The 15,705-nt window shown below is 40.9% G+C and overlaps 1 protein-coding gene across 1 annotated transcript in view; it reads left to right on the top strand.

The window, feature by feature from the left end:
- The first annotated feature begins 15,180 nt into the window (after positions 1 to 15,180).
- The window catches only part of RAB3GAP2 (RAB3 GTPase activating non-catalytic protein subunit 2), an 80,130-nt gene continuing 79,605 nt past the window's right edge, over positions 15,181 to 15,705 (top strand). Inside the window, exon 1 of the mRNA XM_040985703.1 lies at positions 15,181 to 15,371. Within this exon, the coding sequence (XP_040841637.1) occupies positions 15,257 to 15,371 (115 nt within the window). The 5' untranslated portion in view covers positions 15,181 to 15,256. The remainder of the gene's footprint in view (positions 15,372 to 15,705) is intronic.

Here is a 15,705-nt window from a genome sequence, read left to right as displayed (position 1 = left end):
GATGGCCCAAAGCCTTGGGATCCTGAACCCGTGTGGGATGCCCGGAAGAAGTTCCTGGATCCTGGCTTCAGCTCGGCATAGCATTGGCCGTTGCGCTCACTTGGAGAGTGAATCATTGGACGGAAGATCTTCCTCTCTGTCTCTCCTCCTCTCTGTATATCCGCCTTTCCAATAAATAAATAAATCTTTTTTAAAAAAAAATCTGAGTAGCAGGCCCAGCACAGTAACTAGTGGCTAAAATCCTCGGTTTGCACACCCAAGATCCCATAGGGGTGCTGATTCATGTCCCGGCCACCCTGCTTCCCTTCCAGCTCCCTGCTTGTGGTCTGGGAATGCACTCAAGGACAGCCCAAAGCCTTGGGACCCTGCACCCACGTGGGAGAGCCGGAAGAAGCTCCTGGCTCCTGGCTTCGGATTGATGTAGCACTGGCCATTGCAGTCACTTGAGGAGTGAATTATCAAATAGAAGATCTTCTTTTCTGTCTCTCTTCTTCTCTATATATCTGCCTTTCCAACAAAAATAAATAAATCCTTTTAAAAAAAAAAACGCGTGAGAACCAAGACTCAATTGTGCATCAGGCTTCTCTTGCTCGGTCTCTATTTAACCTCTCTTGTTGCTCCTATTTGAAAAATCAACATGAATCTCCAACTTCCTCTCTTTGTGGCATCATGGCCCCTGAGATGGGACAATTGTTTCTCCAGCTTCAAACTCAACAACCACAGGGAAGCACTCAAATGCACCCTGCTGTGTCATAAGGGGGTTCTGATGAGCCAGACCTGTCACTGGCCCAGCCTCTTTAAAAGTGTGGGAGAGGGAGAAAGAGTAGTTACTAGAACAGTAGTGGTGGAAAACTTTGATGGATGATAAAAAGACACTAGCTAGCACCATCTACTGCACGTTATTTTCCACAAACAATTGCCTCCAGCCCACATGCATACATCTGGCCCATTAATAAATAAAGTTGCATAATGACATTGGCAGACCCAGGGATTCTTAGCAACTTAGTCAACCATGTCAAAATTGATCCAGATCAGCAAACCCTGCAAGTATGCCCTGAAAACAGAAAGACAAGAGGCAATACTCCAATTAAGAGGGCTGGAGGAGACAGTCAGGGATCTGGGTCCTAGATTTCGGTTTGTCACTGACCAACCCAGTAACCTTGGGTGATTCCACTCATCTTTCTATTTATTAAATGGAAGAGGTTAGCCCAAGAGGTCTAACCTAATACCCTAATACCCTACAGGTGCAAACCAAGCACAAGAACAAAACATGCCACTGCTCCCTCTAGTGGTTCCTTTAAGAACTGCTTCAATTTGTCACGGAAGAAAGGTATAACTCTCCGCAGAGCTTGATGAGAACATTTTCAAAGAAACAAGGTTAAAAAGAAAAGTTCTTGTGACAGAAGGACATCACTGGTTTATCATGCAAAGTCCTGGAGAAGTGCAAAAAAATTGAGACGTCTCTCCTGCATGGATATATACCCACTGTGACATCTATGCATCAAGATACCATATGTTTTACCAGGAGGTGGTAGAAATAGGACAGTGAACAAAAAGAGCTTTGGAACAGTGTAAAACCTTATGTCCAATAGAGAATGAGAGAGAAGTATTAGTCTCACAAAGTCTCACAAATGTTATTAATCAAAACTAACTTGTTCCTAACAGTTACTGAGCATCTGTAGGACTCAGATACTGATTGTTAACTACAACTCTAGGTAAGACAATCATAGTTCTCACCCTTCTGGAACTTATATTCTAGTACACAGACATCAAGTGAATTAAGGTGTGAGAAGTACCATAAACTGGAAACCCACATGTCCTCTGAATTCAAAACAGGAGGTACAGACCTGTAACTAGAGAAGCTGTCACAAAGAAAGCGACTTTAAGCTATGTTTTGTGTGTGCCAAGGGGTACCAGGTCATTTGTATGCAGTAGGCAGTTAGCAAAGCAAGTGATATGCAAATGCTTGTGGGGACTAATTTTCAATTGTTTAAAGTATGATTTAATCTTTTATCACATGCTTTACCTGGCAGACACAAAGATGAACAAAACATAATATCCTTGCCCTCACAGACAATAATCCATGGATAGCAAGGTTTGGATCCAATAATATGTGTATTCCTAGAAGCCTGAGTTGCAAATTGAGGGTGGTGATGATATTAATAGAAATATGAAGGATATGAAAGGCAAAGTTTGTTCTGGTAAACATCACACTTTAGGGATGTAAACCTTTATGGACATGCATTGCAAAGTAACAGCTGAGCAAGTAAAGCAGATACAGGCTGCTTATCAAGGACCAAATCCCCAGGAAAGCATATACCATACTTCACAGATGATGAATAAATGAAATCACTGGCTTTGCTCATGCTCTTCTAAGAGTTGATAAGTATACTTTATTTCTTGAAGTCCATAGAGACACAGGCTTCCTTCCATTTTTGCCACCCATGCAAGGCCTCCATTACCATGGTTACCATATGGTTCATAATAACTGTTCCAATTCCATTCATCCTGAGCCCCATTACAGCCAACAGGAAAGAGGAAGGAATAAAGTCACAGTTATCTTTTAAGGAAAAACCCAGGAGGAATGAGGAAATACTTCCCCTTAAGCCCATTAGCCAGAGCCTTAAGGGATACCAGGTAATACAGTCTATTGTGAGTGGCATTGGTGAAGAAGAGATTTTGTTACCATGTATAAGAGGAATAATGAAAAACCAGCAGCCTCTGCCACCCATAACAGAGGCATCACCATTACCTCTACTTTCCCTCCAGCCACCAGGAACTCAGGTTTCCTGCAGTCATTGACACTGCAGAAACTCTGCATCAGGGCATGTCATTGGCAGAGCCAAAATCAGGTGCCTGCATTCCATTAAAAATCAAGCTGGGATGGTAAACATCTGGCTTAACTGGCATTTAGATTTGGAAACAGATACCATATTCCACCATATCCACAAGATGTGGAAATGTCCAAACATAGAAAAGGGAGGAAGTGCTGAGTGACCTTAAAAAAAAAGATCCAATTCTCCTGCCTTTTGCCACCAACGTGATTTGAATCCCCACTAGATAATTCAATAATTTAAACTATACACAAAATTGATTCTGCTTTTTCTCATCCAGGATTCCATTGTGAAGCTACATAAAAATACTGCTAGTTCTCACAATGATTTCTTGAATATGACAACAAACACAGGAAGCAAGCAGACTACATCAAAACTTAAAACTTTTCTGTGTAGAAAGACACCATAAAGCGAAAACAACCTACAGAATGTGAGAAAATGTGCAAATAAGATCAGATAATGGGTTAATATATGGTCTATACAACGAGCTCTTCTTTCTCAAAAACAGAAAACCCAACGACCCAATTGTAAAATGGAAAGAACTTGAGTAGGTATTTATTCATAGAGAAAATATATAAATGATCAAAAGGCACATCAAAAAATTCCCAACTTCTCTAATTATTAAGGAACTGCAAATCAAAATTCATGTCCATTATGGTGGTTACTATTTTAAAAAATACAAAATAAGTATTGACAATGATATGGAGAAATTTGGACTCTACGTTGTTGATGGAGATGTAAAATGATTAAGATAGTACATTTTGTGTTACATGTGTTGTATAATTTATTGGCAGCTCTTTTCATTGTCACAATCAGATGCATGAGGCAACTATGAACCAAAGAGATTTATCTCAATTCATGGCTCTGAAGGCATAAGGCCTCTTCTGGTGATGACTCTCTTGTTAGTCCCAAGACAGCACAAGTCACCACTTGGCAAGAGATAGAAAGCAGGTGCATCTGTCTATATCAGTGCGTCTCTCTCCCTTTGCCTTGCAAAGCCATCAGGAGAGGTGAGCATTTAGTATGGAAGATAAGAACTCACTTGGGGTAATGATGACATACTGGAGTGCATAAGTTTCTAGTCTTAACCATCACTCCTCACTGCAGCCTCCTGCTAATGCACATCCCAGGAGGCTGCAGATGATGGTTAGGTCCTTAGGTCTTTGTCGTCTATGTGGGCTATTCAGATTGACTTTCAAGCTCCTGGCTTTAGGCTGGCCTGTTTCAGGCATGTAGAGAATTAAATAATGGATGGCTGTTTAATTTCTCTTTCTATGTCTGTCTCTGTCCTTCTTTGCCTCTCAAATAAACAAAATAAATAAGCAAATATTTTTTGAACAATCATAGGGGCTCTTAACATCATAATTGGAATGTTTCCACTCTCCTACACCATAGGAATATGACCATCAGGATTAAATTCCTCCACGAGTTTGAGGAGACAACCCATAATCAAAATAATATATTCCACATTTTTAGATAGTATACTAGTTCCATTTTCCTTTTATTAAAAAGAGAGAATCACCATTATAATGCTTCTAATGCCTATTGGAAATGGATCTCAATGGACATTTTATCATTTTTTAAGATATGCGTTTGCTCGACAGGCAGAGCAAAGAGAAGCAGAAACAGAAAGAGCGTCCACCTGCTGGCTCACTTCTCAAATGCCACAACTGCCTATTCTGGACCAGTTTAAGGTGGGAGTTAGGAACTCCATTTTGGTCTCCTACATGCGTAGCAGAGACTCAAGTACTTAGACCACCTCCATTGCCTCCCTATGTGTATTGGCAAGAAGCTGGATAAGAAGAACAGCCAGGACTCAATCCTGCACTCAGATGTGCCAGGATCAAGCAGCAGCTTAACATGTTGCACCAAAATGGCTACATCAAGAGCTATTTTTTCTGATAACACAGCAGTGGCTTAAGATTCTCAACTCCCTTGCATGTGTATTTCCCAGAATGTGAGACTTAGCAAAATAAGACAAACAAAAGTGTGGTCCAAAGCCAAATTCATAATAGTCCTTACTCTTGGATGGAGAGAGGAAACGGGTTTATATTCCTTTAACTCAATGGAATGTATCTTTATTATATAAGGAATAAGATTTTCTATTTAATTAACTGAAGCATAACCAGTATAATATTCTGTGAATAGTCTGAACTAGCTCTCTTCTTTTATTGAAAGAGGAAAAAAGTCTAGAATGAAAATATAAGCAACTGAATGGGCCAGACATCCAAGTCTCAGAAACTTCAAATACTGTGAATAAAATACAATTCCTTAGCACCATTATTACATGAAAGAGCATTGTAATAACTATAATTTGCATCATGTGTAACAACCTATAGAAAATTGTTATCTACTATACATTATTTCATGTGAATGCAAATATCTTCATAAAGAATAAATGAGTATCATTGTTCCTATTTACATATAGGAGAATATGTAAGAACGCATAGAAGATAAATTATACAGCCAGGCTTAGAAAGCAAGAGGAAAAGGTAAAAACTAAATCATGAACACAAAAATACTTTCCTTGGCGCTCACCCACCCAGAAATGAAAGTTGCTTAATATAAACAGCAGGCGAGCGTACTCAGGCTTTCAAGTATATGTACTGTCTCAATTTTCATTCACATTTTTGTGCCTTGCTTTTTAACTTTCTTCTTCACAATGGAAAACTAAAACCTTAGAATTTTAATTTTAACTAAGAGCCATATTTTAAAATCTTAAAGAGATAAAGAAGGTTAAAAAATACTTAATCATTTTGGCTACAACCATCTAGAAATGTTGGATAAAATATAACAAAGGCTTTTTCAAATCATAGCTAAGGGCAACAAAATAAAGAAGAAATCGTAGTGAAATGAAATGGGAAATTGAGAAGAAGCTGAAAAGGAAGTCTGTGAATCAGCACTGGTTATACTGGAGCAGTAGGTTTTGCCAATCTTAGTTACTTGGTCAGCTCTAGTGCCCATGTGGAAACTGACCTATAGAAGAATGGCAATTAAACTCACAACTGACCTCTCAGAGGAAACTCTAGGCCAGAAGAGAATGGAGCAACATATTCCAGATTCTTACAGCAAAAAATCTGTCAACTCAGAATAACATATCCAGCAAGGCTCTCCTTTGTCTTTGAAAATGAAATAAAATTTTTCCACAGTAAAGAAAAGCTCAAAGACCAGGCCCTGTACCTGCTAGTACATGCAAGAATCTGGTCCGAGAACACCTCAGACAGTTTCTTTGGAGATTTCCCCAAACGAAATGCTGGACTCAGAACCCTAACCAAGAAAACAGAGAAGACAGAACAGGTCAATCAACCATTTCAGCTATATGTTGGCAGCGAAATTGGGGCAAACAGAGATTCTATGATGGACTATGTCAATCAGTGGATTCTTCAAACACCTCATAGTGCTTGGAGTGGCAAGATTGGCAGCGATTCATAACTGTGGCAATATCAAAACCACTTAAGCAAGAACCTCAGAGCATTCCCTACATCCGGGACCTGGGGAGGGTGGGATATTGGGTGGGCCTTCTTCCTTAATACCCCTCTTTAAACATGAAGGAAACAATACGGAAATAATAGTCTTACCCACTTTCCTATAGCCCTAGAACCTTTTTACCCCAATTAACTATATAAAGATTGTAAAAAATATAATTTAAAAAATTTTAAAAAAAGAAAAGCTCAAAGAATATGCCTCTTCCAGACCTGTCCAACAATAATACTTAAAGGTATTCTCTTGACAAGGGAATAGCTCCCACAAAAATCAAAGGCAAATGTGAAAAACATTCCAGTAAAATAACAATAGAAGACTGAATCAATGAACAACCCTTTGCTAAAAATGACAGTACCAATTACCACCTATTCATATTAACCTTGAATGTAAATGGCTTAAATTCATCAATCAAATATCAGATTAGTTGGACTGGATTGAAAAAAAAAAAAAACATCTGTTGCCTACAGGAGACACATCTCACCAACAAAGCTCAGCAGAAACTATATTTCATGTATTTTGATGTTTTTGTTTTGTTTTCATTGCTTCAAAATAGTTTTTTGTCACACTAAATTCTTCAATGACTCATAGATCATGTTAGCATCATTTTCTTCAAGAAGTTTCTTGATTTTCATTTCTTCAGTGACACTAGTCATTCAGTAGCATGTTATTTATCTTCACGGCATTGTAACTTTCTATTTCTCTTCCTGTTGTTTTGTTTCGTCATTTTTCACTTAAGGGGATGTACAGTATCTGTTTAACGGAGACTATCACATCCAGATGTGAGGATAAAATGCAGTATGCATCTCTACTTCTAGATCAAATATGGATTCCCAATGAAACCATTAAATTTTTTTTATTGTTGTTAACATTGTATTATGTGATACAGTTTTATAGGCACTGGGGATTCCCCCCACCCCTCTCATACCCCTCCCCCCATGGTGGATTCCTCCACCTTGATGCATAAGAAACCATTAAATTTGTCATGACAATAGGATGCTGGACTCTCTGCCATTGTCCATGCCCACAATGATGGACATGTGACTGTTTATGAAGAACAATGCCATTGTAATTAGATAAGGGAAATCAGTGTGGGGGGAAGGGATTTGAGGAGGAGGTCAGGGAAATCTCGGAATCTATGGAACTGTATCATAAAATGATAATAATAAAAAGAAGTTTAAAAAGAATTTTAAAAAAGATGATGGAAATATCCTATATCTTAACTGATAGAAATATTGAATGACTAATTCATTAAAATTTATCAACTTTGGCATGTAGAATCTGTACATTTGAAGATAGAACAGGAAACAACAGCTGAGAAGGATGTTCTAGCAATTGTTTCCCTATCATTCCTAACAGCCATTCATATACCAAACTACCAGCACAAGAGGTAAGGAAACCAGGTGAGAGACAACAGTACCTGGCTTCAGTAAAAGAAAAGTTACATTGAGGAAGGCAGGAAGAGAAGTGTTGCCTTTATCACTCCTCCCTTGGCTCCAACTCCAAATATCGTAGCTTGAACACACCACACCTTCTTGGGAGAAGCACAGGGATTAAGTCCCAATACTGGCCTCGAAACCCAGTACTCAGCCTACCACAGTAAAAACCCAGTGCCAAACAAGGCTCTAACGCCCCTGTCTGTGCCAGTAACCTGCAGATTGAGACTCTGCCATGGCCTAGGTGTTGCCTCTCCCACCCTGTCTGGGTGCAAGACTCTAGCTTCTGAGAAGTAAATGGAAAATTCTGTACACGACTTTGCCTTGAAGCTCAGCGTCGAATGAGATCCAGCATCAGATAAAGTCTGCAAGCTTCTATTCTCAGACGGGCGCTCTCAGATGGAACCTTTAGATCAGCTCCAGCACAAAGTGGAGACTTGTGTCCCACTGTGGCAGTCTCATTTCAGACGCCTCTTACCACCAGCCTGCAGAGATCTGGAGCACAATGAGGATCGGAACCAGACAGCATCCTGTGCTACCTAACCACAGGCTGTTCACTGTGAATGAATTAGTTTGGGCACACCCTGAGCCCCAGGAAGAGGCGTGTAGGGAGACACTGAATGTTCCTTCTGAAAAACACTGTTGATTTGGAACAAACCTGGGATAGGGTGCCCTCTAGTGCTGAAATAGCTATAACAGCCGACCTGTAACAACTGAATTTAAGGCACCATCTAGTGCTGGAACAAGGGAAGAAAATATTGCTTCTTCCAACTCGAGAATGAAGGTATAAATAAAGCCAGATTATGAAGAATAGGTTAAACGCCTAATCCTTCAACAAGCAGATAAAATCATCTCCAACAAGCATCACAAACACTCAGGAAACCATGGCCTCACTTATTGATCAAAATAAGGTGCCATAAATGCACCAGAAAGCAACTGATACACTCAAACCCCCAGAAGCAGAATTTAAAAAGCTGTTTAAGGAAACTTAGTGAGCTTCAGGAAAATTACAAAGAAATTACTAAGTAACATAGAAACTTAACAGGGAGATTGACAAAAACTTTTGCTTATAGAACAGCTTTTTTTAAAATTATTAATTACATTGCATTATGTGACACAGTTTCATAGGCTCTGGGATTCCCCCAACCCCTCCCCATGCCCTCCCCCCATGGTGGATTCCTCCACCTTGTTGCAGTATTACAGTTCAAATTCAGTCAAGATTCTTTCTTTGCAAACATATACCAAGCACAGAGTCCAGCATCTTATTGTCCAGATAAATTCAACGGTTTCTTGGGAAGACCATCTCTGGTCTGAAGATAGAGCTGGCAGAATATCATCCCCATCAATTAAAAGTCCCAACATAACTTCAGCAACAATTTACAACATTATAGAATTCATTGACATGATATTGAGTGACCACTGTTAAAAAAAAATACAAGTTCTTAATCATATCCTGTGATTACTTCATTGGCATTTCAATTTTAGTTTATATACAGAACCGGCTACTATATACCTTAAAATGGTTATAAGGTACTATTCAGCTGTCTCGTGTCTATCTTCATTTTAGCATTCAGCAGTTTATAGTGTTGAAGCATAATTTTTACTGAACTTGGCAGATTTTAGGATAGTCTAAACTGGCTTATAACTCTAACAAGGCATATGTCAACAGTTGAAGTGCAGAACAGTTTTAGGAGGGGTGTGCAAAGAAATCTTCAGTACCTTAGTGAGGAGTAACTTATCTTTGTGTCCTACCTAGTAAGGTATATGTGAATCCACTCTGACCGTTTCCTGTCTGGTTCTAAGCTTTCCTTGTTGTTCTGTGTCTATCTATTCTAAGTATTTTTTATTTGCTTTTTTGGGGTGGGGAGACGGCTTCAGAGTGACCCTGATGGTCATTGCAAGAGAGGGTGGGGATCCAAAGTTGGAACTAAGTAAGGACCAGAGAAAGCTCCTCTCCCTAGTTCCGAAGGAAGTTTACTGTAGAACAGCTATTTTTAAAACCAACTTTCCCTGGAGCATTTCACATTTAACAAATCTAAGATCAAAGTCGGGATTTTTTTTTTTCCTTCTAAATCCATTCTTTGTTTTACATTAGCCATCCTGATTTTTGACATGACATTGCCACCTCTTCCAGTTCTTTACACTAAACACTTGAAGAACATCATAAGTCTTTTCTTCCACCATTAGCATCTAATTATGCATTAAACGTCAGTTTATTTTGTGGCAGAGTAGCACTGCCATTCCAGTTGTCATTATTTCTCACTTAGAATACTAATCTAGAACCTTGAGGGATATCTCCCTCAGTCATTCCAATTACTGCTATCTTTTCTTAAAAAACAAACAAAAAACCCTGCAATTGGTTACTTCTTACACATCGTAAAAAAAAAAAAAACCCAGATTATTATATTATTTGAATTTTGAGACCCTTTTCTAACAGGACAAGCCTCATGGTCAAAAATCACTTCTCCCAAGGGGGTAGACATTAAGTCATTGCTCAAAACATTCACATACCTTGTCAGAGTGCTGGGGTTTGAGCCCTGGCTCTGCTCCAGGTGGCAGCTTCCTGCTGATGTTCAACCTGGGTGGCAGCTAGTGATGGCTGAAGTAGTTGAACTTCTACCACCCCATGGCAGACCTGGATTGAGTTCCCAGCTCCTGTCTTCAACATGGCACAGCTTCAGCTATTTCAGGCCTTTAGGAGAGTAAACCAATAGAAGGGAACTCACTCTTTCCCTCAAATTAACAACTAATCAGCTTTAAAAACGAATCCATCTGTTATTTCTTCTATAGTTCTTTATCCAAAACTTGAAGTCACCCTCTGCTCCAACAAAAATCATGATTTCTTTTATGGAGTGCGTGGAGAGTTCATTCTTGCTGCTTCATTATACCCACTATGGCATCTTAGTGGAATCAAACCCTCCCTGATGTCTGTTGAATAAAAACTAGCTATAATACCCTTGTTTCTTCTCACATGATCTTCAATTCTGGGCCTCTGCTAAACTATGAAGTAGAGGTTCAATTACTCTCTATCCTTAGATTCATCTTCTTTTATTATTATTATTATTTTATGATACAGTTCCATAAGCCCTGGGATTTCCCTTACCCTATTCTGCCATCTTGATTCTCCAATCCTCCCCCTTCTTAGCAATGCTCAGTGTGCTCATGTTCTCTTCTGCCAACTTAGGCCTCTTTCTGGAGTGACTACATAGAACACTCTTTTTAAATCACTCATTTCTCAGGCATTCCCTTCTGAATCTCTTACAAAAACCTACACACTCCTGGGAATGAATTTAGAGAGAAGCTTCTCCACTTTACAAATCAATAAACTAAGGCCCATAATGTGGCATGCATTGTCCAACATTATGAGACAGATGTGTGGCAAAGCTGAGATAGCTTTGAGGTCTCCTGAGTACAAGTCCATTGCTGGTCTTTTCCAGCAATGTTGCTGCCCATCCTGCATATCAACCCACTCAACCATATGCTTGGCAGGAGCCCATTGCTAATCACCCCCAGTAAGCTCCTCTCATCTCCTTTTTAAGCACCTCTCATCTCCTTTTAAAAATACATTTTACTTATTTTGTATAAAAGGCAAAGTCACAGAGAGAGGGAAGGAGGGAGGGAGCAAAAAAGATGGGGAAAAAAAGTGAGAGTGAGTTGTCATTGCTCAAATGCCGCAATAGCCAGTGCTGGGTCCAGGATCCGGGCACTTCATCCAGGTTTCCCAAATGGGTGGCAGTACTTGGGCCTTCTTCTGCTTTCCCAGGTGCATCTTCTTACAAGGCGGTCTCCTTCTGAAAGAAAACAGGTGTGACAAAATTTTACATCAACTCATCATGTTAGCAAGAAGCTATTCTGTGTGTTCTGATTTTGATTAATACACATCAAGGTCATTTTCTGAAATATATTTGCCACTGCAATCACAAGAGAATGGAGAGGTTGGCTCTAGTGTCACACTGGGGGAGGGGAGTGGGTGATGGCATTTAGTAACACTTGTTAGGATTCTGCCTCCCTGCAGCCATGCAGGAGTACGCAGGAGGGAGAGAGGATTTCATAGTTCCTGACATATTAAAATTTAAATATTTTCATTCCCTAATATTTAAAAACAAAAATAATCCACCATATGATTTTAATGTACCACAATTATATCAAAGTCGTCTTCCTTACAATGTGTAAAAACATTTTACTTTTTGCAATACACATTAATTAATGGCAGACATAGAATTAAACTCAGCATTCAACACAATTTAACCTACATTTGCTATATAAAGTTTCTTCCAAGGAAGATACAGATCATTGAAGAAAACAGAATCAGATCCAAATTTCTTTTACATAAAAACAGAAGTGCCCTAAAAATAATAAAGGAAGAAAGCTGAAACACAAGAGCCTGAATTGTAAAACACTTGAATTTTTTTAAATCTCTTCCTCTGCTCTTCCAGGTACATTATCAGGAAGCTGGATCAGAAATGGAGGAAACACTTGAAAACCGAATAATATGCTGCTAAATGAACAATGAGTTATAGAAGAAACCAAAAGGGAAATTTAAAAATCACTTGAAACAAACGAAGGCCTCAATCCAACAGATCACAGCTTACGGAATACAATCACGGCAGTGTTAAGAGAAAAGTTCATTTCTTCAATGCTTATGTCAAGAAATTAGAAAAGCTCCAAGTAAATGGGCTAACTATATGTCTAAAGGAGCCAGAAAAAACAACAGCAAAGCAATGTTAAGACAGCAGAAAAAAATAAATAATCAAAATAAGGGAAGAAATAAACTAAATAAAGACCAAAAGAATAATACAGAAGGTCAATGAACCAAAGAGCAGACTCTTTAAGAAAAATCAACAAAATAGCTTTCCAAACTAATTTTTAAAAAGGAAGGGATAAGATATGAATCAGTAGAATCAGAGACAAAAAAAGGAAATATAACAAAAGATATCTTGGTCATTTGTAGTATAATCAAGAACTATTACAAGTAACTATACTCCAACAAATGAGAAGATCTTGAAGACATGGATATATTTTTGGACTCAACAATCTACCCAAATTAATTCATGAGGCAATAAGTAGTTTAGATAGACCTATAGCCAGAATAGAGATTGAATCAGCAATTGAATAGCAGCCTGCAGAAAAAAGAGGACCCACACCTGTTACATTATACAGAAATCAGCTTTTAATAGATCAAGTACCTAAATCTGCATCCAGAAACCCCATCAAACTATTTCAAGAAAACATAGAAGGACTCTGCAAGATATAGGACTGGGAAAAGATTTCTTAATGGTTGTGACCCTGGCATCCACATGGAATACCTGGATGGAGTTACTGGGTTTTGGCAAAGCCACAACCACGGCAGGCCCCAGGATCTCTCTTTTAAGGCCAGTCATCAGAACTCATTCATGTTAACAGATAAGGGACAAAGTTCAACGGCTATCTGGGCTCCTGCTATTATATTTTTGTAGTTTTATGTATTTATTTAAAAGAATTATAGGGGAGAGTGGGAGGAAGAGAGAGAGAGAGAAAGAGAGAGAGAGAAAGAGAGAATCTTCTTTGTATCATTTGACTCTCCAAATGGCTGCAGTGGTTGTGGCTTTGCCAAGAGCCAGAAACTCCATCCAGGTATTCCATGTGGACGGCAGGGTCACAAGCACCTGGGTCACAAGCATCCTCCATTGTTTTCTCAAGGGCATTAGCAGGGAGCTAGATCAGAACCAAAACCGTCAGGACTTGAACCAGCATATTGTGTGGGGCATCCCAATTCACCGCACTACAACACTGATCTCCACCTCCTGCTAGTTTTGTCAAATATGTTTTTCTGAGTTCCTGAACTCACACTGTAGAAAAACGCTGGCTCTACTAGGACACGTACTACCTGTGCATTTTCTGCAGTGTGCTTTCCAGCTGTCTGCTTAGTGACATTCATTGTCTGGCACTACCCTCCTGCCTGCCACAGAAACCATGGCAGCAGAACTGAGGCGTCCGCCTGCAGTGCTACAGCTTCCTTGGGGAAGCTGTCTAGAGTTCAGTTGGTGAATGTATTGTTCTAAACTCTTTTTTTAAAAAATTCATGAATGAGCCTTTTCAACACTGCTTGGAAGGAAGTCAAGACTCTATGGCTGAAACGGAACCAAAGCAGTAGTGAAATTCAGTGCCACCCTGGAGATACAGGCAAGCCTTAGGATAAAACAGGTTCTGCTGAATCAGCCAAGGACAGCCATCCCCACAAAACACATATCCTGAAATAGAAACTTGAATGGATTTCACAGAATGACATCTTTTGCTTCCAAAAAACAATGAGCTTTTTGTTTTGCTTTGTTATGTTTTCTCAATCTGCAAAGCAGAGAGAAATACAAAGTTCCCATGAGGTGGTTCACTCTTTAAATGCCTACAGCCCATGGGGGCTAGTCAACGCAGTGCCTGGAACTTGATCCAGGTTCTCCCATGTAAGTCTCAAGGACTCAAACACTTAAGCCATCACCTGACACCTTCCAGGGTGTGCATGAGCTGGAATTCGGAGCAGAATAAAAACTCACACTCAGGCACTCTGACAGGATACAGGCATCTATCCCAAGTGGCACCTCAACTACCAGGACAAAAACCCACCCCAATAATATGTTTTTAATTAACCAAGTAAAGCTATTTTCTCACTCATACACAGTGGATAATCAGGTCTCCTCCGGGAACTGTGAGTACCCACCGTACTTTGTGACAGACTGATTTCACTTTAAAAAATCAAAATGAAACACAGGTTTTCAATATGGCATCTATGACTATCTAAATACTTGGAGAAACAAAAAGCACGGAAGGGTATTTGGTCAAGTAGTTAAGGCTTCATGTCTCCTATCAGAAGGCCAGCCGTCGTTAACAGCTCCAGCTCCTGACTCCAGCTGCCCACCAAGCACACCCTAGCAGGCAGCAGCCAACGGTGACTACATGAAAACCTGAGTATAAACAGCGTAATTCTACACGAGTAGCAGGTGTGCAGGAGGACATTTTAAGAGAAACTTAAGTCTTCAAAATCTGATATTTGCGTGATACGGTCCTCCACTGGCTTGCCACTCACTAGTTCAAATTTGACTCATCTCTGAAATGCAGGAATCCTGCGACTGGTAGGGCAACAGTAGGAAAGCTGAGTGACTCAAACATCCGAGCAAAGTTCAATTAGATCATCTCTGGATAACAGCCAGAATGACTGCAGGGCTTCGTTGACGTTGGAAGACTCAGAAGGAAGACTAAAAACCCACCTCCAGCCTCCACGTAGACGCTGGAACCTCTGCCAGCAGCCCCGCTCCTCACGTGACTCGAACCAAGCCTGACTCGGCAGTGGGCGGTCCCGCGCATGCGCAGTGCTCCGGGGGCGGGAGTCCCGAGTGCGCTGACAGTTTCCGGTTTGGCTTCCCCGCCTCCTGCGCGGCTAAGGCTGTCGGAGTTCCGCGGCGGCCGCTGCCGTGGGGCGGAGGGGCTTGGGAGTGCTCAGCCTTAGGCGAGTGCCGGAGTGGGGTTCCCGGAGCCATGGCCTGCTCCATTGTCCAGTTCTGCTCCTTCCAGGACCTCCAGGCCTCCCGGGACTTCCTCTTCCCTCACCTCCGGGAGGAGACCCCCAGTGGCGCCGTGCGGAGGGACCCCAGTAAGTGCTTCTCACCTCGCCGCCCCCTTCGCGTGTCTCCCGCGGCCCCTGCTGAGTTGCCACCGCCCCAGGACCCGCTCCACCTTGGCTGGCCTCAGGGACGACCCCCTGCCCGCCTTGCCTTAAAGCCGGGTCAGCTGTGGTAGCTTCTTCCCGTCCCAGCTTTTTGTTTCTCAGTCCCTCTGCACCCAAACTGCATCTGGTTTCCTCTTGCTCGGTCCAGCACCCCACCCCTTCCGAGCTCGCTCTCCCCTTCCTTCCCGGTCTCCCCGCTCCAAGGTACCTGCTGGGTGATCGCACCCCATTCCTTGCCTGAGGTCCGTGTTCCACCCTG

Source organism: Ochotona curzoniae, unplaced genomic scaffold (genome assembly GCF_017591425.1).
Source record: "Ochotona curzoniae isolate NIBS_2020 unplaced genomic scaffold, NIBS_Ocur_1.0 contig_430, whole genome shotgun sequence".
NCBI lineage: Eukaryota > Metazoa > Chordata > Mammalia > Lagomorpha > Ochotonidae > Ochotona > Ochotona curzoniae.
This window is presented reverse-complemented; position numbering and strand designations above follow the sequence as displayed.